The sequence below is a fragment of the Protomyctophum parallelum genome, assembly GCF_964188405.1.
Source record: "Protomyctophum parallelum genome assembly, chromosome: 4".
NCBI classification, from domain to species: Eukaryota; Metazoa; Chordata; class Actinopteri; order Myctophiformes; family Myctophidae; genus Protomyctophum; species Protomyctophum parallelum.
In genome coordinates this window covers 35,483,973-35,508,740 of record NC_139700.1, presented here as the reverse complement: position 1 = coordinate 35,508,740, position 24,768 = coordinate 35,483,973, and the positions used below count along the sequence as shown (strand labels likewise).

General features: G+C 42.9%; 1 protein-coding gene across 1 annotated transcript in view; it reads left to right on the top strand.

Moving 5' to 3' along the window:
- LOC310856988 (NT-3 growth factor receptor-like) overlaps positions 1-24,768 on the top strand; it is a gene marked incomplete at its 3' end in the record, with an annotated part of 231,729 nt that overhangs the window by 104,225 nt on the left and 102,736 nt on the right. Inside the window, exons 5-12 of the mRNA XM_083762577.1 lie at positions 2,901-3,055; positions 3,879-4,021; positions 4,455-4,596; positions 15,601-15,713; positions 16,402-16,588; positions 17,267-17,284; positions 19,209-19,264; positions 20,588-20,690. Coding sequence (XP_083618703.1) covers positions 2,901-3,055; positions 3,879-4,021; positions 4,455-4,596; positions 15,601-15,713; positions 16,402-16,588; positions 17,267-17,284; positions 19,209-19,264; positions 20,588-20,690 — 917 coding nt within the window. The remainder of the gene's footprint in view (positions 1-2,900; positions 3,056-3,878; positions 4,022-4,454; positions 4,597-15,600; positions 15,714-16,401; positions 16,589-17,266; positions 17,285-19,208; positions 19,265-20,587; positions 20,691-24,768) is intronic.

Here is a 24,768-nt window from a genome sequence, read left to right as displayed (position 1 = left end):
GTCTTCCCCCAAACTTAGTGCCAAAATGTACAGTAAATGTAATTCAGTCAGACAATTCACGAATATATATAACCAATGTTTATTATAGAATGAGAATACAAGTGTGCATATAATATTTTATCTTGGCGTTCGGCTCTGCTACATTTTTCTCCCTGCTCGGCACAATCAAACACCATCATTAAACATTTAGAGCAGGGAGATAGATATACAATAAAACACCCCCATGGGGAACATACATAACTGGGGTGGTGCTGGGAGCAAACATCACATAACAACCAAGGACTGTCTAAAGAGGACGAAACCGTACAGGCGACGCCATGTTGCTCCATGGTGCAGTGTTGCCAACTCGTGACAGAAATAAGCCAGCCCACCTCCAAAAACAAGTCAAAACAAACCCAATAATATGACCATATAATCCTAATAAAAGATATTTGATGCATTTATCATTATAAATGCTATGTATGTCTATGATGTTTTAGTAACTTATTATACTAATAATTAGCCTATAAAGAAAAGATAAGGATCTCTGGAAAAAAAGAAGCCAAAAGTCGTGGGAAATAAGCAGACTTGGCAACCCTTCCCCATGGAAGGAAAGAAACATGCGCAGTTGAGACCAAGGAAGCTGAACGCGGAAGTATTGGCTGCATATAGCCCATTGCGCATGTTTCTTTCCTTCCATGGAGCAACATGGCGTCGCCCGTGCGGTCTTCGCGCCTCGTCCTCTTTAGACAGTCCTTGATAACAACCAGGAACCATGCAGTCTAGTGAGCTTAAAGTAGCCCGCCCAATTGGTCAGTTGACTGCCACATCAGCGAATGACATGTGGGTCTTGCACACACTGAATACACCCACATACAGTAGTAATGCAGCATATTAACCCCTTGAGTATATGAATGCGCCCTTGAGCACGGCATGAAACCCCTCGAGTATATCTGACTGAACTAACTCCGCAAGCTACGTATCATTGTCTCCACCAGGCCGAAGGCATGTGGGGAGAGTATGTTTTGCACTCCGTCCGTCCGCGTGTGTGTCCGTGTGTGTGTCCGTGAACAGCTAATCTCGGCCACCGTTAACCCGGTCGATGCCATATTTTGCACACACACTCCCTGGATGCCAACCATGAACCTCTGCCCCAAACTTTCCAGAACGGCCTGTTATAGCGCCACCAGGAGGCCGCTTTGTGCAAAACAAGTTTTTCAATGCCATATTTTGCACACACACTCCCTGGATGCCAACCATGAACCTCTGCCCCAAACTTTCCAGAACGGCCTGTTATAGCGCCACCAGGAGGCCGCTTTGTGCAAAACACGTTTTTGCACAGTACACCTACAGATTTTGTCCAAACATCACGCAAATTGGTACACAGTCTCTCTAGAGCCATTCAACGAAACGGGTCTTTCAGATTTATCAGACTCCATCCTGATTGGTTAAGATTGGCTTCCAAAGTTCACAGGAGTGCTCAGTTTCAAACAAAATGCTGCAAATCATGAACACATCGCGTGATTTCCGTGAAATTGTGCACCCACATTCCCACTAGGCCGAGGACGAAATGCCACATGAACAATTTCAACTCAGCCTCAAGGTGGCGCTATAACTGGCCGAAAAGTGTTTTTACCTCTAACTGCACGGATCTGTGGATAACCTGGTGGAGACCTGTGCCCGGAAGGGCACTTTTTCTAGTTTATATATTTTTTTGAAAGTTGATATACCATGGTTTTTGACAGTTTGTGTAATATCCTTCATGGCACTATACGAGCATTTATTTTCAGAGCAGTACTGTCAGTAGCAGTTTTGTTTTGAACTGCATTCTGGGAATCACAGTTCTATCATACAGTACCATTATATTGACAACTTCAATATATTGACAACTTCAATATAATGCCTTCTATTTAAATGAATCAAAAGTTTTTTTAACCAACATATATGTTTTAATAAGTTTTAACTAGTACATCTGCAGTGAGAAATAGAACACCTGCTGTAGTTTTTCTTTTTGTATCAAAGTTTTTTTATTAATGTTCACACGAAAATATTATACAAACAACATCTTGCACCATATGAAATAAAAAGCACATACAAATATACATAGACATAATAGAAGACCAATAGAAGTATGCAAACAAATAATAATAATAATAAATAAAAAAATGTATGAAAAAATAAAAAAATAAAGACAATAATAATAATAATAATAATAAAAATAAATTACAGTAGGGTCAGTGTAATAAGTTAAGGATTGTTGATGTCAGCCGCGTTCATCCTCTCAATGTGTGTCAAAAAAGGTTGCCAAATGGTGTAAAATTTTAAAGCACCGGCGTACCCTCTTGTGGAGTAGCGAATCTTCTCCAATGTCAGATGATGTAAAACATCATTAACCCAAGATTTAAAGGTTGGTGGTATTTTCTCCTTCCATTTAAATAGTATTTGCCGCCTAGCCAAAATAGATGCAAAGGCTATCATATTCTTGTTTTGCCGGCTAAGATGTAGATCTTGGGAAACACCTGCTGTAGTTGCCGATGTAATAAAGTTATTTGAATCACACGGCACGTACACCAAATAGAGATGCCGCCACCTTTATTGCAGTTCAGACGTTGTTAAAAATTATGAATTGAATTACCAGGAGAGGGAGGCAACGGACATAAAACTTCAAGATTGTAGCTTTATTAAACAACCCTAGTTATTTTTCTTCAAACGTCTGCCTGCAGCAAGATGATAAGATTACAGTGCTGTTACCCCCAGCATGTAGCCTTTTTTGTAATTATTTCTACTCATTGTGAAATTGTTTGTTTAATATCTTCTTTCTTTCTTTCTTTCTTTCTTTCTTTCTTTCTTTCTTTCTTTCTTTCTTTCTTTCTTTGCTTTCTTTCTTTCTTTCTTGCTTTCTTTCTTCCTTCCTTCCACAGTCACTTAGAGGATGTGCCGTTTCTGTGCGGCTGTGAGATCCGTTGGCTGCAGCTGTGGCAGCAGAGGGGCGAGGCGGGCCTGAGCAGCCAGCAGCTGTTCTGTCAGGATAGCTCTGAGAACATTCTGCTGCAGGACATGAACATCACCAGTTGTGGTAAGTTTAAGTTCATATAGATATAGATCATTTTCAAATAGCCAATGTACGTAGGATTAAAGTGGTTAAACCACTTTTGATGCCATATTAACTCACCTCAATGACACCTGGGTCGCCGGACCCCACTTTGATGACCAATGTTCTAGACAAAATAATGCTAAGCCGCCCTGGGTACCAAATAAAATAAGCCTCTTTTGTCAAGCTACTATAGCTATAATGTCCAGCAGTTATAGATTGAAAACTCTAAACAGTAGGGGAGAAATTTGGTTTGGTTTCTCTGTGCGGTATTGATTCAGTTTGGGAAAAGTTGTCTGGCACACAGCCATCTCAATTGGTCTGACTGTCTTAGTAAACAGGGACTAGTTGTCTCTGTCAGGTCAGGTGCCATGTACTGTATATTGAGGATAACAGAGAGAACACTTGACAAAAAGGTTGTTTTTGGAGTGAGTTGCCCCACGCTATGAATACGGTTTTATTTAGCTGCTATAACTGTTGTATAATCACAATATTACACTTGAGGGTGTACTATAATTATTGGCAGTGTGATGCCTCGTTCTTGTTCACATCACCGTGGTGCCAATAATAATGGGTAAATCACACCCTCTTGTGTAGTGTTGCTTAATTAGCCTATGCTAATTATGAATTAACCTCTCTGTCTCTATGTCTCTCTCTCTCTCTCTCTTTCTCTCTCTCTCTCTCTCTCTCTCTGTCAGACCTACCAGATATAAGTGTTAGGCACAGTAACCTCTCTCTGTCTCTCTCTGTCAGACGTACCAGATATAAGTGTCAGCCACAGTAACCTCTCTCTGTCTCTCTCTGTCAGACGTACCAGATATAAGTGTCAGCCACAGTAACCTCACGGTTGTGGAGGGAGACCGTGTGACGGTGAGCTGCAACGGCTCCGGTGCTCCTCTGCCGGAGGTAGACTGGACTGTCAGTGGCATGCACTCTATCAACACACACCAGGTAGGGAGAGCACACATTTTATATATGATACAACAAATATATGACACAAATATTATAGGTGCAGTAAGGTTACACTGGAACCATGGCATATGTCTTCATGATACAATGCAGGCATGTCACTTTTTGGGCATTCCAAGTTGTAGAAGCCCTCTAACAACCATCTGTGGGTATGTCCTAGGCTGCCAAATATATATAAAAAAAATAGTCTGCACCTATAACCTAGCTCTGAGTGGTTGATATTTTAATGACCGTGGTCATAAAGGCTTTTTTTCTTGGCGAAAGGTCAAAGGTGACTGTATGCCATCTCTAATACAGACACTTCTCAACCACAACAAAATCTACACACAATCACACTACATGTACTGTACACAATGACAATGTTCAACATTTCTTAACGAGCGGTTTCTATGACTGTTTTTCTCTCTCTCTCTAGTCCAACGTCTATGACAACTCCATTCATTCCATCAACATGACTCTGGTCAACGTCAGTCGCGACGACAACAACTTCATGCTGACCTGCATCGCTGAGAACATGGTGGGAATGACCAACGCCTCCATACAACTGACCGTGCACTGTGAGTACACACACACGCACACACACACACACGCAAACACACACACACACACACACACACACACACACACACACACTCGGCACATATAGCGTCTACATCAACAGCACTCCTGTATACCTTTTGCAATCTTTAACGGAAGCATGGCAGAGTTCATTCTCACCTAACCAGAGCCAGGGTTGCAGACCTGTCCATGCATGCCCATGTTCGCCATCGGAATGGGAAAAGGAGCAGTAATCTATAGACCTCGCTGCCCTCGACGATAAAGAGCATCAGCAGCCATCCCCTTTTTAAGAAAAGAGTCAAAGCATGGCTTTTAGAAAGTGTTGCAGAATAGTATGGTCTTATATTTATAATGAGGTCCTTTATATTTCATCCTGTAGGTAGAGTAGCTCTACAGTGTTTTATGTATTGTATTGTTGTACTGCCTGTAGTTGCAATGTATTGTGTATACAGTATGCGTGTCTCTCAGACCAAGGACCACAATAGAAATCAGTCTCGCGACTCTGTTGTGTCTCCATGTGTCCTTGGTGTTTCTCCGAAAAACCTATACTATAACTTTCTTTCTTTTATGGTGTCTAATAAAATACAAATAAAATCAACAACACCCATTTGCGCATGTGGCCCCCGGCCTGGGGGCCTGATCAGCGCATGTGGCCCCCGGCCTGGGGGCCTGATCAGCGCATGAGGCCCCTGGGGGCCTGATCAGCGCATGAGGCCCCTGGGGGCCTGATCAGCGCATGAGGCCCCTGGGGGCCTGATCAGCGCATGAGGCCCCTGGGGGCCTGATCAGCGCATGAGGCCCCTGGGGGCCTGATCAGTGCGGTGCAATGTAGGTGCGTGGGCCGTATCATGTATGTATACTGTATGCACACTATAGTACACTGGACATGCTGTTGCATCAACACATGCACATACTGTACTCCTCTTTCTCTCTTTAGGCTTTACATAATCCCCACAATTTCCTGGTCAGTCAAACCTGGAACAGGCCAATTTATCATCATTATGATTCATAGTGTGACCTACAGAGATGCCGGTGTGTGTGTGTGTGGGAGGGGTGTGATTATGTGTGCATTTAAGCAACCGACAGAAAGTGGTGGGTGGTGTGTGTGTGTGTGTGTGTGTGTGTGTGTGTGTATGTGTGTATGTGTGTGTGTGTGTGTGTGTGTGTGTGTGTGTGTGTGTGTGTGTGTGTGTGTGTGTGTGTGTGTGTGTGTGTGTGTGTGTGTGTGTGTGTGTGTGTGTTCACTGATAAGTAAGCACTATACATTTTAAGTGGCTATTAATAAGGCAAATAATAAACATAATATGGCTACTTCATCATACTGATTATAGGACCGATTACGTCTTCTTCTTTTTTCTTTTAGGGGGGGGCTAGTGAATTATGGTGTGAAATGTGAGCTTTAGTCATATTCCATCATATTCAAGTGCTTTTGGAGAGAAATGAGTCACTTTCAGTAGTAGAGCACTGTAGAGGGGAGCTGTGTGTCTGTGCCCAGGTGATGATGGTCGTTGATGCTCATCAAGGAAGGCAATTATGTTTCAAAAGTAATGCTACTTCTTTTGTAATGTAGTTAAATAAAAAATGTGAAAAAAGATCGGGGGGGAGATAAATTATATAAAATAAAATAAAACGGTAATTTTTCTAGAAAATATTTTTTGTTTAAAAAATCGTATCGTGATACGAATCGTATCGTGAGTTGAATGAATCGTTACATACGTAAAGTACAAATATCTCAAAATTGTATTAAGTACACTAATTGAGTACTTTACACCATTGACTGTATTATGTACTCCTCAGCTCACACTTCACATGCTATTTGAGCTCTCCATTAAAGGTTAAATAAAACAGGAAATATGCATAATTCATAAATATTATACGTACACATTTCCATATTCATATAGGTTAGATATCCAGGCCATACTGTGTATATATATATATATATATATAGCCTGGATATAGGACTACGCTTCATTTGGGGGCAAGCGAGTGATCGCTTACAGCAGGACTGAAACCCAGAGCCCAGAGAGATGGTACACTATGTTACTGTGAACCACTTACAGCAGGACTGAAACCCAGAGCCCAGAGAGATGGTACAGTATGTTACTGTGAACCACTTCAACCACTACTGTGTGGAGTGGACCATGACCATGCCTCTCTCAGAGGGTTGATGTCATTGCACAGGGGCTGGAGCATAGACTGAAAAACTACTAATACTAATAATGATGATGATGAAAATATATATATATGAAGAAGGGAGCCGTGACCTCACCCGTTGGTCTCATTCACCATCTTGGAATTTTCTGTCCCGAAAAACAACCGGAACCGAAATGCTATTGGCTGAAATGGCTTCTCTCAGTAGAACTAATAAATGCTATTGGCTGAAATGGCTTCTCTCAGTAGAACTAATAAATGCTATTGGCTGAAATGGCTTCTCTCAGTAGAAGTAAATGATATTGGCTGAAATGGCTTCTCTCAGTAGAACTAGTAAATGCTATTGGCTGAAATGGCTTCTCTCAGTAGAACTAGTAAATGCTATTGGCTGAAATGGCTTCTCTCAGTAGAACTAGTAAATGCTATTGGCTGAAATGGCTTCTCTCTGTAGAAGTAAATGATATTGGCTGAAATGGCTTCTCTCAATAGAACTAGTAAATGCTATTGGCTGAAATGGCTTCTCTCTGTAGAAGTAAATGCTATTGGCTGAAATGGCTTCTCTCAGTAGAACTAGTAAATGCTATTGGCTGAAATGGCTTCTCTCAATAGAACTAGTAAATGCTATTGGCTGAAATGGCTTCTCTCTGTAGAAGTAAATGCTATTGGCTGAAATGGCTTCTCTCAGTAGAACTAGTAAATGCTATTGGCTGAAATGGCTTCTCTCAATAGAACTAGTAAATGCTATTGGCTGAAATGGCTTCTCTCTGTAGAAGTAAATGCTATTGGCTGAAATGGCTTCTCTCAGTAGAAGTAAATGCTATTGGCTGAAAGGGCTTCTCTCAGTAGAAGTAAATGCTAATGGCTGAAAGGGCTTCTCTCAGTAGAACTAGTAAATGCTATTGGCTGAAATGGCTTCTCTCAGTAGAACTATAAGAGCCATAGAAGCATGTACAGTACCCTAGCCTACAATTAAAAAAAATCAAGGGGACCATAATTTCCCCCAAAAAATACATCTTCATAATTGAAAGAAGACGAATGAAGCGATTGAAAACATCAAGTATTAATGAAACTGTTTACTGCGGTAATAAAACCAAGTGTAATGGAATTTTAATTATTCTAGAACCAGCAGGCGTGGACACCTTCTATAGGCCATTAATGAGAACCGCTGTGTTTTAATGACTATTGCTTATTGGCTTCATTTCCACTGGTGTAAAGTCACTAAGTACATGTACTCAAGTACTGTACAATTTTGAGATTTTTTTACACACACACACACACACACACACACACACACACACACACACACACACACACACACACACACACACACACACACACACAGGGACGAACAAACATAGCTGTTAGTTAAATATGACTAAAACTAAACCAACCACCTGCTGTCAGAATCCACACAGACACACACAGACGAGGAGACGGTCACACAGGTGCACGAGGCAAGCTGTCCAGACGATGATGTGCGGTCGTTTGCCAGTGAGCCCGTTCTCCTTATTGTCTCTCAGTGCATCATGTTGCTTATTGGCTACGTGACACATTTTACAACAGCGGTTGTTATAGCCCTGCTGTATCTAGGGGCGTTTAAAAAATAAAGTGTCCCTCCGCGAAAACATATATTCTCTCCCGCTGATCAGTGGCTGGCGCCAGCGCTGAGTGCAGGCAGGGTGTACTGTGAACACGTCCTCGCTGCATGGTGCAGAAACCTTGTATCTCCATATTTCAGTGCTCAGTGTCGAAGTTACCAACCTTCTTGCGTGGCTGAATAATTTTCAAGGAAGAAAATCACATTGGCCTCGACTTCGTAAACCCCAGCATCCCTATTCTGGGGACAGATCTACAAGCTTGTAGAGCTATTTTTGGCAAAGACATTTATTGGCGTCGATCAGAGAAAAGCGGTCCAACTTCGGTTGCAACGCCGGGTCCATTTCACTATGACTGGGGGGTTTAAGTGATTAAACTAAAACGTGTGTCCACATTGGCCTGATCGCAAATCATACCAAATGCATGAGTAATGTTTAATTTCTCCAGAGGACAGATGTCAGACTCCACTCGTATCTTGATCGATAATGACAGTGAATAAGCCCAGTTGATGGGAGCCGTCCAAACGGGTTCCCGACCCAAACAATGAAAGAAACACTTGCCAACAGGGCACCGTATATATTCCTGTCCCAGCTGGGCTCCCATCTAGATACGCTATTATTCAGATAGCGTCTTAACTCCAGAGGCCCGTCTTCGAAAAGGCATACACTAATAATCAAACAACTTTAACCCATTAAGACCTGAGACCTGAGAATCACACCTGTGTGAACTGAGCGGTGCAACTCTACAGTACATACTGTACTCTACTGTGCTCTGTACTGTATTGTAGTGTACTGTGCGGTGGTCCCCGGAACATCCAGACCCCCAGGAACACGCCATGAGGATCACGCCAACTTATCTAGGGAGCAACATCAGCAGGGATGGAGGAACAGACGGGGATATAGTGCTTAGAATCAGCAAAGCACAGCTGGCATTTAGGATCTTGCGATCGATCTTGCTATCCAAACAGCTCTCTAACAACACCAAGCTATGCATCTTCAACACCAGCGTGAAGACTGCCATGCTCTATGACTCTGAAACATGGAAGACTACGAGGGCCTAATAAACAAGCTCCAGGTGTTTGTTAACAAATACCTGCGTTACATCCTCAAGCTATGGTGGCCCATGAGGCGTTATGGAGGATCACAAAACAGGACAGTATAGCTAGTACCATCAAAAGGAGAAACAGATAACACCACAAGACAGGCCCTGGGCTACAACCCACAGGGGAAGAGGAAACAGGGTAGGCCAAGAAACACCTGGAGGCGTTCCACTCTCCAGGACCTAAAGGACATTGGAATGAGCTGGCAGGAAGCAAAAGCGTAGGCCTAGAAGAGAGCTCTGGTGGGCGCCCTATGCCCCTCGACGGGGTAAAGAGGATTAAGTCAAGTAAGTCACTACGCCCAGGGGCCCAACCCGGTTCCGGCAAGCCACCCAGTGTCCGAAACCTTTGTGAAATGAGTTACCATGTGGGGGTCCCCGGAACATCCAGAGCCCCAGCAACGGCCCAGGGCTCGTACTGTAGGGTAGTGATACTCAAACTCCGGCCCGTGGCGCAATTTTGATTGGCCTGCCAATCAAATGTCCTCAATTTCAAGTATCCAACAAGCTTTAAACTGAGCAGATTGGACCTTGCGTTCCAGAGATAATGACCAAAACGGTGGCGATCCGTTTGGAGCCACCGTCAAGAGCAACCCAGAGCAACCCACTCAAACTTCACACGCACGGCCATTTACACACACCTTCGTTGACACAACCACTGAGAAACGATCGTGCACCCACGGTAAGCGACGCGCAGAGCACCGTTACGTGTTATGTGTGTGTGGAGAGGAGGAGGAGAGAAGGAGCAGGAAGTGTCGGGGAGTCACGCTGCGGCGTTGCATGTTGTGTTTAGTTAGCTTCAGTATTAGCTCTAGTGTTGTGTGTTCGCCAGGAAGATCGGCTGCTTTCATTCCCTGCTTTCATTCCAAATTTCCAATGTCCTCCTGAACAACTTGTTCTCCTGAACAACTGAACAACTTGTTCAGGAGGACAGCGTTGGTTCAGAACAAGCGCAACACAGAGACGTTGTGGCTTTGTGCACACACCAGTGCTGACTGCGTGTGTTGCTACTGAGAAAAAACTTATGTTGCTATTTCAGTGGTGACTTTTCATGTCAAGGACCACCACAACGTATTTGGCCACAGACCCCCAAACTGTTCTGTTCCAGGGACCCCCAGAAGCAAGGATTTTAGTTAAATATTATAATATATGCAAACAGCTTGTATATCTGCCATTTGTGAATAGCCACAGTATAGATGCTTTCCTGGCTTTAATAGGTTAAAATCCCAGGTTCAGTCTGTTCTTTCCTGGAATGTAATTTAGCTGCCAATGTGCAATATTGCCAAATAATTACATGCTTGCTTATGAGCTGGAATAGCATTTGTAATGTCGCAATAATATTTTCTCATCAGGTGTTCTATCACAACACTGGCAGCTATCGAAGCCTTGCTGATATTAATGGCATTTCTAGATCTATGGTCTCGGGCTGCATCATATTTATCATATCAGAGCCATGCGTCTCTGTATGCGCTTGGTCATATATTGATCTGTTAGAGCTGTAGTGCCTATTTCTGTGGCTTAAGGTTATGGTGTGCAATATTTTGAGGCACTGGAGGTGAGTAATATCGCCTGCAATAAAGGCAGAAAACGCAAAGGGGACAAAATCAATATGGATTAGATGGTGGGCTATAAACTATAAATATTGCATGGAAAAGCTTGTCATAATTGTTTGCAGAATTGCCCATTAAAATCATTGCAAATGTAATGATGGTAATGGCCCTAGAAACCCCTTTCCATCTTGGCCATAGTATAGTGTTTCACCATAAAGGGATAGTGTATTGCTGTTGTTTTGTGTGCAGAGACGGCCAAATAAAATGATAAAAAAACTAATTAATACAATCTGTGCTACAGAAAAAACTGCCCAGAATGCTTTCTTTGATACTGTGTTGTTGTATTGTCGTGGCTCAGCATTCTTCAAGAGAGAAAGTTGGTTACTCTGTCCTCTGTGCCATTGCAGTTGTTGTTGGGACAACAACTACAATGGCCACACAGCCCTGAACAGCCGTTCAGGCTGTGTGGCCTAGCCTGAACCTTTTGAAAGGCCTGACTTTACTTTTGAGTCTGGCGGCAGACTTTGCGGGTAAACACCATGGCACGCAAAGCTTCAAATTTGTCACATATTTGGGGGCCTTCGGTCCGGGCTCAGTCTGTCTGTCACTAATCAGTAATCAGTGTGTGGGACAGTCATTTATTTTTACACATAACATATTAATAAAACTCAGATAATTCTTACACTTTACCTATACCAGTAAGACGCCTAAGGGCGAGAAGCGACCTCGCCCTAATGGGCGAGTTCGAGTGCACGCATCCGCCTCGTTGACGACAGACTGCTGGCCGAGAGCTGGCGCTTTGGCATGGGGGGTCAGATCAACATGGAATGAATTATGTACTGGCCATATAAGGAGCATGTCTTGAGTGTACAGGGTTTGATGAGGTCAGATCAACATATGGAATGTCAGAACAGGTCAGCTCCATATATGGAGATCTAAGGGGTGGTAGCGGGGACATTCTCTTGAGTGTACAGGGTTTGACGAGGGCCGGGCCTTAATTTTCTTGTTGAGAACTTGTCTAGAACCGTCTACAATTTGATTGGACAGGTATCAGACAAAAGGGAGAATTTTTGACGAGAAAGGATCGAAGAGGAAGGATGGGTGGGGAAGCATCAACATATGGAATGTCAGAACAGGTTCTGACATATATCCATATATGGAGATCTAGGTGTTTGAGGTCAGATGTAGAGTTGCTGGCCAATATTGATGACATCAGGGATCTCCATATATGGGCTTAATTGCGACAGGTCACATTTACTATGATATCTTCATCCCTGATGATGTCACGTGATGTCACGAGAACTGGCCACCATGGGGGCTTTCCCATGTATGGCGATTTCGAGTGACTGACATAGTAAATACGACCAGTGGTCGCAATAAAGCAAAACAAATCTTCCACTTGTGCGTTAGGTGGACTGTACAATTAGCCTATGTCCTCTCATCTCCTCTCCTCCACCACACCATGCTGGGCAGGACCTACGCTGTAGAGTGCATTGCTGGAATTTGGGGGAAGTAGCGGGATTATGGCGGAAGTATACCGCTCAAGGAAATTACGTTGGCGTTTTACAAATCTGTTTACATTCTCCGTGTATGAAACAAGTGTTGTGATTGGTCGAAAAATATCGTATCCAGGGGAAATGCATCTGACGGACGGACCAGCCCGACACTTCCGGCTATGCACTCTCTGCCTTAGGTTGTGACCAGGCTTTTCTCTTTGCAGATGAGTACGGCTGGGACCGAGGCTACCACCACACCCCTCCCCTGAATGCATTTCCATCGCATTCCCAATTCAGCCATGTTGGGCGTAGGAATGTTTTGAACTGCGCTGTGCATCTTCAACAAAACATTAAAGAGTCTGCCTGTCTCTCTCTCTGTCCCTGTTATTAGAAGTGTAGTTATATGTGCGATAGCCCGTGGCAAGTAACTCCTCGGGAGTCCAGATAATTGGGGTGCATGCGATTGAATGTAGTAACTCCACACTGGTCCGCCTCCAGGCTCCCAGCCAGCGCTGCTGCTTATCAGATCCACAGGGGGACAAACGTGGGTGTCTCTGTGTGACTGTGGAAGTTGGCTCACTTCAACAGCCCAAGAATTATGCACGCTGGCATGTTTATTTTTCTTCTTCTTCTTCTTCTTCTTCTTTTCCTTTCTTTTGTTTTTCTTTTGACAAGGTAATTATACATTTGTTTTGTTAATTTGGGGAAGATCCTCGCTGTATGTGGTCCAAAACAAATGATGGCACATTACCGAGATGATGGTTCAATCCTGATACAACTAACACCAGCTCCAAACTATGACAAATTACATGGTTTTTATTTTATTTCTTTATGACCTAATCAGTGTGGGTGTGATTCCCAGCTGAGATGTAGGGAGGAAGAGACACAGACAGGCAGACAGGCAGACAGGCAGGCAGGCAGACAGGCAGAAAGGCAGACAGACAGACAGATGATATCAGAAGTGTGAGAGCAGTGGCCTGGGCCGTGGCTCAGCGGTCCAGGCACCTTGGCTGGTAATCCAGTCTGGCAGTGTGCCGGGGGTTCGACTCCCGATCCCGACGGCCTTTACTGCATGTCTCCCCCCCCATCTCTCTCCCCATTTCCTGTCAGCCTACTGTCTATCCCTCCATAAAATATATAAAATAAAGGCAAGCCACAAAAAAAAAGATTAAAAAAAAAGTGTGAGAGCAGAAACGCAGAAAGGTGGACGGAAATATAAAAAAGGTATAATGGATCAGTTTGCAGGATATTTCACAAGGTGCATTGTGTACAGCGGTCCTCTGTCTGTCTGTCTGTCTGTCTGTCTGTCTGTCTGTCTGTCTGTCTGTCTGTCTGTCTGTCTGTCTGTCTGTCTGTCTGTCTGTCTGTCTGTCTGTCTGCTAGTCTTGCCAAGAACAACTACAGTAGATCATGTTTCTCGTGCAGCAGGCCGAGGAACTCGGTGACTGACGACTGTGTTAGCTTTGTAAACTCATAATCTCAGACCCTCCGTCCCTGCAGGCTGTATGGGATACAATGTCCACTATACTCCATCCAGTGCAACTAACCGATTGGTCACAGGCTGTTAGACTGGCATATGAGATCTACGCAGTGCTAGCCAAGCTGCTATCCCTCTGCTTCAAGTTGGCTACTTACGCAAATGTCAACACAGATACCGTATAATGCATGTGAAGATTGGAGAAGTTTATAAAGTGCACTGTCTCCCTCTCCCATACAGCACCTAGAGTAAACTAGACGAGAGAGAGAGAGAGAGAGAGAGAGAGAGAAAGTCTGATTAATACCAACAACGTATAAAAATGACCACCTGCTCATCTATGACGCATGCACTCATCACATTACAAGGCAACAGTATTCGAAAATACACAGAGGATAGCATAAATAATTAAATATACAGTGACCACCCTAACCATACCATTTACAGAATGCATTTAAAACACTCCACACACATGGTTCAGCATTAATGACTCCCCCAACATGCACCCCACGCACGCACGCACAGATTTCGGCCTGGGGAACAGAATTATTTTAAAGGAGGACACCAGATATCATGTCATTAGTTTAATTTGTTCCAAAGAGTACATATAGTGGACTCCTCCCATAGATCTAGACGTTTGATGCAACCTGGCCAATAAAGGATGTAATGGTCAGTGGTCGAGTTTCACAGCAGCAACAGAGGTTGTAACCTGACGACGGCATGTTTCTGTAAACAGTAGTTAATATGTTTACATATCGTCTGAGGTTTGTCAGACAACAGAAAGAAACACTAGAACAGGAACACACACACACACACACACACACAATCCATCGATCGGTGCAGATTGTGATGAGAGCAGCACATTCAGGTGCAAATCAAGGACTTTGTATTCCTTATCTTGCTTCCCCCCTTCCCCCTCTCTCTCTCTCTCTCTCTCTCTCTCTCTCTCTCTCTCTCTCTCTCTCTCACCTTTCATCCCCATTCATGTATCATCACTGTTGCTCTTTTCTGGAGTACGTAGAGATGAGTTATGACAACAATGCACCTGAGGTGTAATGACAATGCATTGTGTTGTGATCACCTCTGACAGTAGCGCAACAACAACATTCCCCTCGATGGGCTCTCTCTGCCTCTTTCTCTCCCTGTGCTACCCTGGGAATGGAATCAATTCAATGTCTGCCTTTTATTAAAAGTTTCAAGTGAAGATAGACGGGAAAGAGGGAGGGAGAGACGGGGAGAGACATGCAGCGAAGGTCCTCATGAACGGGTCTCGAACACGCAGCGCATGTGCACCTAGACCGCTAAGCCAGCGGGCGCCACAGGAATTCAATTCAAATTTTGACAGCTTTTTTTTTATGAAGTTTTAGTCAAAGTCGTTGGAATAAAACTTAATTTAGTCACATTTTTTGTCATCTGAAATGTTTCACTTTTAGTCTAGTTTTAGCAGGCCTTGATGGCGTCGTGATGCCTGATTTATACGGTACTTGTGCTGAAAATAGCAGATCTACAAGCTCACAATATGTCGCAGCACGAAATGAACCCTGTTCAACACTAACCTCTCTCTGTCCGTTTCTCTCTCTCTACCCCCCCCCCTCTCCCTCCCTCCATCTCCATCTCTTCATCTCTCCTCCTCTGCAGTCCCTCCGACCATCATGAAGCTAGAGGAGCCTGAGCGACGCCATGACACGTGCATAGAGTTCACCGTGCGCGGGTCACCCCACCCCAACCTACGGTGGTTCCACCAAAGCAGGGTATAGATAAAGACCTCATCGGTGGACTTGAACCTCATATTGCCAAAACTGTATATTTTAGTATAAGTAGTACATATATTTAAGTAGTACAAGCTCAAAATGCGTCGCTACTCTTGGTAAAGTCAAGTGTCCATATGTTCAGTTTACTTGTGTGTGCACTGGCTGGTGGCAGCCAGGGAGTGTAACAGCTGTGAAAATCGCTATTTTACGTCACTAGTGGTGACGTTTTGATCATTGGTTGAAAGGATTGCCATTTTTGTCCCCCCCCAAAGGACAGTCGGCAATAATGCTGGTCTGGACGGGTGGAAGAGCTCTGGTCACAGAATTCAATAGGTCAAAGGTCACCACAGCTTCACCTCCTACTGTAGGCCAACTATGGTGTTTCCCAGAAGTGCAGAAGTATTTCTTCTTCACATTTCCCTGTGGCAACTTGATAAAAAACTAATTAATACAATCTGTGCTACAGAAAAAACTGCCCAGAATGCTTGCTTTGATACTGTGTTGTTGTATTGTCGTGGCTCAGCATTCTTCAAGAGAGAAAGTTGGTTACTCTGTCCTCTGTGCCATTGCAGTTGTTGTTGGGACAACAACTACAATGGATTAGTAACTTTGTGTACACCATGTCATGTTCAAGATATAATATATTGCTTTTTGTATTTTCTGTTACTCTTTTGCACTCCCTGTATAGGAGATTCCCGCTAGTGAATATGTGCGCACAGAGATGGAGATCTACCAGGACTACTTGGAGGGCTGCCTTACCTTTAAAAACCCAACGCATCACAACAACGGCAACTACACACTGGAGGCTAGTAACTTCCTGGGCGTGGCCTCCAGGATGGTATATGGCCACTTCCTCGATAAGCCGTTTGATGCAGGTGTGTGGAAAAACCTGCAAGGGGTTTATTTTGGGTTTATTGTTCACTAAACTAAAGCATACTAACTAACTACCTAACATACTATAATGTTACGTTCTATGTCGAAAACACGTAAGATCTGGAAAGGATTGCTCGTTTTTCGCTACGATTCGGGTGTGTCTTATGGCGTGAAACAAACACAATTTTTTGTTTAGATTATTTAGTTTTTCTCTTGTTCTTCTCGTTATACTTAAAACGGCAAAACGGGAAGCTAGTGCCCTCAGACCAGGGGAAAAAAGCTACTAAGCTAAATGGACACGCACCTATCCCAATCCTACTGCTTTCCTAACTGTAACATTTATAGGCCTATACAGTACTAGTACAGTACTTACACAGTACTGTATCTCCAGCTGTGAGGCAAAGTCATGGTGTGATGAGCTTTCTATTCATATAAGTGAGAACGTGTGGTTAATGGTTTATATTTATAGACAAGAGGTGGAGATTGTGTTAACTAGGTGTTATAATATTCTCTGACAGGCTATTTTCACACAGTTATAAATGCTTTGATCAGCTGAACACAACACTGACATACCCTGCCTTTTTTGTCTCCCATCTCCCCATTTATTTCTTCTCCATATATCTCTACCCCTGTCTCCATCTCTCCCTTTCTCTCTTTTCCCCTCTCTCTCGTTTGTCCAGATATCGATTATGATTATGGTAAGTAATTCTTCTTTTGTGTGAATCTCATCATAGCATTAGGGTTTCCTTTATCAGGGTTGTCAACATCGGTTAGCGTCACTGCGCTATATCCCCTAGGCTCACATACGAAAAAAGCCTTGTGACTTTCACGCTAGCTTAACTTTTTATTTGATTAGCGCCTGTGCATGTAGTCATACGGTGCCTTGTGATGTATTCATCACAGAAACACGACTCCCCGTTAATGTTTGTGGCCTAAAATTGCACACAGGGATTTCTTTTTTTTTAAGGCATAATCTAAAATTGGAGTAGTTCCTCTGAGAAGTTAAATTTTGTCTCTCCCGAGGCTGTGTGGAAACCATTTTCACTGAAGCATATCATTGCTGTCAGGGGCAATCCTTGTGAATCCAAAACTGTCTCCTCTTAGATTATTACATAAAAAAACTATTCGAAATTGTGAAAATAGCTGATCTGCAAGCACACCACATAGAAATAAATAATCACTCCTGTGTGAAGTGAGGGGCGCTCTTATCATCTTACATCAATTACAACATAATGTTTGTTTAAGCAACGGGTGTTTGTCCTCGAAACAAACATTACATTTCTCTGTATTGTCTATGGTGTTTTCTTAAACAAGCATCGTTGAAAGACAAACATTAAAGCTGTATATAGGAGGGGCTAGCGACCCTCAAAAAGTGGAAATGTGAGTACTTTATTTATTTGAAATTGTGGATGTGCTACCTGAAAATGCATTTTCTGTTCATTAAAAGAGAGAGACGGGCGACCCCTGTTCTTGAAACACACTTTATAGCAAAAAGATATCACTTACCCCTACTTTTAATTTACAACAACAACAACAACAAAAAGTTTAAATATGGAGATACAAGGTTTCTGGTCAAAAGCGACATCATTGTTGTCCTGTCATGCAGGCCTTGTCTATGACTTCATACTGTGTGGTGATTGGTTGCATGTGTTCTCTTGTCACTGGAACTGTCACCAAAGCACGCAAACCATCTGGCACCTGAAAGCATCATCAACCTCATTAATAAAGCTCGACAGGAAATCCTGCATCCCCGAAGCAGTCCTGTAACGCAAATGACCTTCCATCTATATACACTCACTTCACTCACATTCTCTGTTTCACTGCTAAGTTTGACATTTTGATTCACTTTTAGTCCTAGACTAGACTTTATTTACATTTAGACATATTTTAGTAATCTGAAATGTTTTAGTTTTAGTCTAGTTTTTGACTTTTAGTCCTAGACTAGACTTTATTTACATTTAGACATATTTTAGTAATCTGAAATGTTTTAGTTTTAGTCTAGTTTTTGACTTTTAGTCCTAGACTAGACTTTATTTACATTTAGACATATTTTAGTAATCTGAAATGTTTTAGTTTTAGTCTAGTTTTAGTCTTGACTAAATATAACTTGAAATGTACCCATTCTACATACTGGGAAAAAATGCAATCAATCAATCAATCAATCAATCACTAAACCTACTATACAAATTATAGTAGGTGGCGTCTTAATGCCTGATTTGATTTATACTTAGCTGTGCCGAAAATAGCCGATCTACACGCCGCTCACAACACGCCGCAGCGCTGCGTTTCGAGCTTGTGGGTCTGCTACTTTTGATACGTGTGTGTGACGCTGTAGTATGATGATCAAGTGTGGCGTTAATTAAAAAATATGGAGATGAGACGTTTCTGCCCGACAGCAACGATATAGAGATTGTCTGGCTATACGAGAGTCTACGCGTTCAATGTTTGATGGAATCTGTTTATCTTGACAGTATGTTTAAGATTATGCTTAAGTATGGTTAAGTATGTTCATGTTCACCATTTGCAGATCAGACGATGCACAATTCATATACAGTAGCAAGACAATAGCCTACTCTTGTGATTGATTGTAAAGCTCAGCCGTGTGTTGTGTTCGTCTCTAAGGAACCCCGACCCCAACCAACACAGTGACACATCGGCCTGAGGAATACACCTTTGGGGTGAGTGGTCAAAATGTCAGAAAAATAAATACAGATTAAATTAAATTAAAACGTTTTTCTTTAGCTGCTTTTCAACCTGACCCACTTTTTATGGACACGTCATTATAGGCAAACACTTATTCTTCAAACGTTTTCAAATGTTTTCAAGAATATATCAAAAATCTAGTTTTTTGAATAGCTTCAGTATACAGCAAATGTACCCTACTTACGTGTTTACAGTCACACACTTGTTGCAGCCGGCTTATTTAAACCCTCTCGTCTTAAGAAAATGGACCTGAGTTGCAACTGTAGTTGGACCACCTTTTTCCGTCTACGCCAAATGTGGTTATTGCTATGGATAAATGGTGAAATCATAACAGTTTATTTAACTCTGAGAGACTCTGAGCGGATAATGTAACAGTGAGTATTTTACTGTGTACCATAGCCATTGCAGCTTCACATCGTCACTGTTGTATTTCCATGAAAATTATATGAATTTAATTTCTATGGTTGATATAATTTGCAGCCGTGATGAAAGAAAAGCATTTTAAGACTAAAGGATGTGTGAGTGCACGGGACGTGTCCTTCACCTGGGGCGCTTTCTGACCCACATGCACATCACGGGTGTTGTCATGGTAACCACTCTATAGTGTCACATTTAAAACCCCATCGAACAACAAAAGATTTGTAAATGCAACACGTCGTTATGGTGACTGAGTTGGAGTTGAGTAGCAGGAAGTCGGTGTAAGGGGAGTTCACTGGCTTCATCTCCTGTTTCCTTTGGAAGTGTGAAACGCACAGCTGTCAGCTTAATCATCTTTCCCATACAGTACTTTATGTATACTCGATGAACTTGAAAAAGAAAGAAAGAAAGAAAGAAAGAAAGAAAGAAATAACTCATACTGGCGTGGTTATTTTTTAAACTCTTAAAACCCTCTTCTATCCTCTCCTCTCCATTCCTTCGTTCATTTTCCTCTATCTGTCTATATTCCCTCATGGCTGTGGAGCTGCTGAGAGTTGGTTTGAAATGTAATTGAGTTCAGCTTTCTCCTGTAATTGACTGGGAAAAGATAACTGTTACGGCTAAGGTTTAGCTGTGTGTGTGTGTGTGTGTGTGTGTGTGTGTGTGTGTAAATGGCAGAAAGAGGAAATGGATTTGTCCCATATATAAATGGTACATTATATTGATACCAGCTCCACTGGTTTTGGAAAAGTTTGAGTCAGAAACATCTCTCCGGTGTAACACTATATACACCAATAAATAACACGGTAGGCAGCTCAGACACATCTCTCCGGTGTAACACTATTTATACACCAATAAATAACAAGACCTCTCGTCTCCAGGTTTCCATCGCTGTGGGTCTAGCCGGGTTCGGCTGCGTCGTCCTGGTCGTCCTCTTTGTGTTAATCAACAAGTATGGACGACGATCCAAGTTCGGCATGAAAGGTAGGAACCTGCAGGGTGAACTGTGTTTGCACCTCTTCTTATTCGTTCGGTGTAATGCATTTCAGCTTGGCCTTGAATGTGGCAAACACTTTGTTTCTTCATTTGTTGAACCTTCATTCAAATGTGGAGGAGAGCCCCTTTGTTTTCCGTGCAGCCACGTTACAACAAAACAAGAACAACGTAATTGTGTTAGACAGAGAATTTGAGATGTTTGTGTAATTGGCAATTAAAAAATTCTTAATACCCTTTGTGTCACGCTGCAAGCTTGTGTTGCGAGCTTGTGCTGCGAGCTTGTACATCTGCTATTTCTGAACGTCTTCGAACAATCGTGAATGTGTAAGAGCTACTGATTTAGAAGGCAGTTATAGAATTGGCCTCAGGTCTTAATGGATTAAACACAACAAGATTTAAAGGTTCTGAAATGGCCTTGGCGGCATGGAACAGAAGCTAAATGTTTCTAATGGCTGTGTTTGGTTGTAGTGGATTGGCGGCACGCGTAGATGCTGTTTTCGTGGCGTTAGTATTTATGTGGTTTAATTCCACAATTCACCCCTTGAGAAGGCAGCCAATTGTGCAGTGGTGTTGAGAACTCTGGTAATTAACATCAAACCATCAGCCTGTGAGAGATGTGATGTCCATCGTGTAGCAGCTGCTCCTTCAGTCCAGCAGCTGGGTGAAAGTCAATGAAATGACCTGTTGTGCAAATACCTGTATTTGCTGTACCCGTTGTTAGTAATACACAATAACACTGTAATAATAACGTTAGATATTACCTTCAAAGCCTGATCCAACCCATCCCGCTGGCTCAGATTAGCTAATACAGAGAAGTTGGAAGAAGCTTTACTAAAACATCCCGGACGGGCGACTGGCTCAAGAGGTAGAGCAGGTCGTCTAATGATCCATGGGTCGGCGGTTCGAATCCCGGCTGCTCCTGTCTACATGTCGAAGTGTCCTTGGGCAAGACACTGAACCCCAAATTGCTCCCGATGTGCTGGTTGGTACCTTGCATGGCTTCCGCTGCAATCCGTGTATGAATGCGTGTGTGAATGGGTGAATGTAATGCACAATCTAGCGCCTTGGATAAAGCCGCTATATAAATGCACCATTTACCATTTACCGGACAACACTCCACGCGTCCCAGACTCTTCTCCCTTCTGGCTCCCAAGCTATGGAATGAACTCCCCAATGCAATTTGAACTGCAGACTCATTCCAAGCCCCCCCTCTTCAGAGTCCCTCCTTAGCCCGTAGCACTTGCCCTAGCCCCGACGACCTTGCAGGCTTATGCAAAGGCTAAACATGTAATTTAGATAGCATGTTATGTAGACAGACGCCAGGTCATTATTGTGCACAACTGCACAAGGATGCTTACGCACACCAAAGCTCTTGTAGTGTTGGTTCCGGTCCACTGGAGAGTATGAACTCAATAGAAATCTTGAAGGAACAAGACTGTGGCCGCACACACTGAAAAACACACACCCTGCGTCCCAAATAAGGTATTGGCACATTGGCTATCAGTCTGTGTGGCCACTTTCTTTTTCCTTCAAGATTTCAATTGAGCACATTTTAGTTTAGTTTCAATGTACAGATTGTTTATTTTCTTTGGATAATCTACTGTCTGGTTTAGTTATGATTCTAGATGACTAGATTAAGCGTCTGCTAAATGCCTAAATTGTAAATTGTAATATTATTACGGCACCCACTTCCTATGACTGTTTGACTAAATATGGAGATACACGCACACACAAATTCAAGATTTTCACGTGGGCACTGCTTTAATAATAATAATAATCTTTATTGTCCCGAAGGACATTCATCTTCTTCAGCCTGTTCAAACACCCATCAAAAACAACACAGAGCACAGAACACCAAGACAATACAAAGACATGTTTACTTTGTTTATGTTATGAACGGAACACATTAATGAACATCAGTGTAAAGAATGCAGCATAAGATGTAAACATTAGGGCTGTCAGAACGGCCGCTTCCACTGCATGTGAAAACGTGCACGTTCACGTCTCGAGCGAATGTGGGCCGGGTTCCGGACCCCGTGGCCTCGCGACCGTAATAGAGACGGCTTAGTGGCCCGGTGATAAATGAGCGGAGACTAGCCAGCTACACGAAGGTGACAAGGGCCCTGATTGCAAAGGCTGAGCACGCGGTCAAAAACGTCGAAATGTCTCGAAAATATTTTCGGAGGCTCGATTTTCGTGCGTTGGTGCGTGAAAACCATTATTACGTGTGCTGAAAGTACTGCTTTGTCGTTTGGAAGGGGGGGGCCTCTAGTGGACAGAACGTGCATAGTATTATATTCTGTATTATTATAGGCTAAATATGAGCTAAAATAAACAATGTAAATATTCGAATATTTTCGAAAATTACAAATAATGAAGCAATGAAATTCGAATTGGATTATAGAGGTGAACTGACAGCCCTAGTAAACATGCCAGAGTCTTAACAGTACAGTAATGCTAATTTCTATCTGTAGCTCCTAGACGGGTAACAAAACAAAAGAAAACTGAAACAAGGAACAGATTATAAAAGAGGATTACAATTATAAGACAATATTACGTGTAGGGTGTTTTTTCTCTCCCAAAACCTTCGAAATGATTGTGACTGTATACATTGAATCGGTTTTCTGAGGTGAACTCAGTGACGACGTTCACCATACTGAATGCATGCCTCAACTAACAAAGAGTGTGGGTACTTAGTCATGGAGTTCTATCCATTGATTTTCGAACTTCCCGCTGTCTGTAGCACAATACAAGTCCATTGTTGTGACAGGAAGAAAACTAAAATAAATAAATAAATATGAACACTTCCCCAAACAAATCAGCCCTCCCACTGTGTCTCATATCCTTTACGGCCCAGAGCCATATAAGGAGAGTTGCGTAGACCTCCTCTGCTCACTTCATCGGGGCCATGTCTTCTACATAGACTTCTACATAGCGAATTGTGACAAAGTCCTGAACTGGTCTATACGGAATGCACTGCATGGGGAGCGTTGTGTGCTACTTGGAGTTACAGTACAGTACATGATGATGAACAACTTGGCCGGCGCTGTTTCTGTCCCCTCATTGACACAACTCTCCATTAGACGGCTCTCCTTTACCCACAGTAAAGTCCTGTGTTGATTTATCAATTTGGGACACCTGAGGGGATACACATGATCTCACCAAATGGACTGTTTTCAGCATACAACCGAGCATGACATGACTTGTCCTTTAGTTCTACTGGATCTCTTCTCCACTATAGTTCCTCCCTAACATTTTAGTCTAGTTTTTCATTTGTTGATGAAATTGTCAGTATAAAGCCGACTAACATTTTTTGTCATAGTTTTAGTGTCAATGACAATGAATGGATACAAGAGGCTGGCATGTAGGCTCCCTGAAGTTCTCTGATCTGACACATGTGCACGCACGCACGCACGCACGCACGCACGCACGCACGCACGCACTCCTGCGCATGGCATGCATACACGGAGATAATAGTCATAATATGAATCACACCGATCAGGCATACACACAGTCACACACACACACACACACGCACACACACACACACACACACACACATGGACACATTGGACAGGACACGTTCACTGCATGCAGGCACACACTGCAGGCTGCTGTAACAGATTCGGCAAATACACACACATTAGAGGCTAGCTGTTTGTGTGCCTAGCCTTGGCATGCTGCCAGCTCTATTGACTTTCTCCATTTCATTTTATTTCCCATGGGTCTCTCTCTCTCTCTCTCTCTCTCTCTCTCTGTTTCTCTCGCTTGCTCTCTTACACACACACACACACACACACACACACACACACACACACACACACACACACACACACACACACACACACACACACACACACACACACACACACACACACCTCTCTTCTGGAAAGCTCCTCCATCTCCTGTTTTCCTTCCAACCATCCCTTCTTTTCACTCTCCCCCTCCATGCGTCTCCTTCTCTCTCGCTAACCCTAGCTAATTAAAAGCAGATTAACTTAGCATCATCGGATGTTGAATTAAAACAAAAAAGGGAGAGAGAGATTGAGAGAGAGGGAGAGTCTCA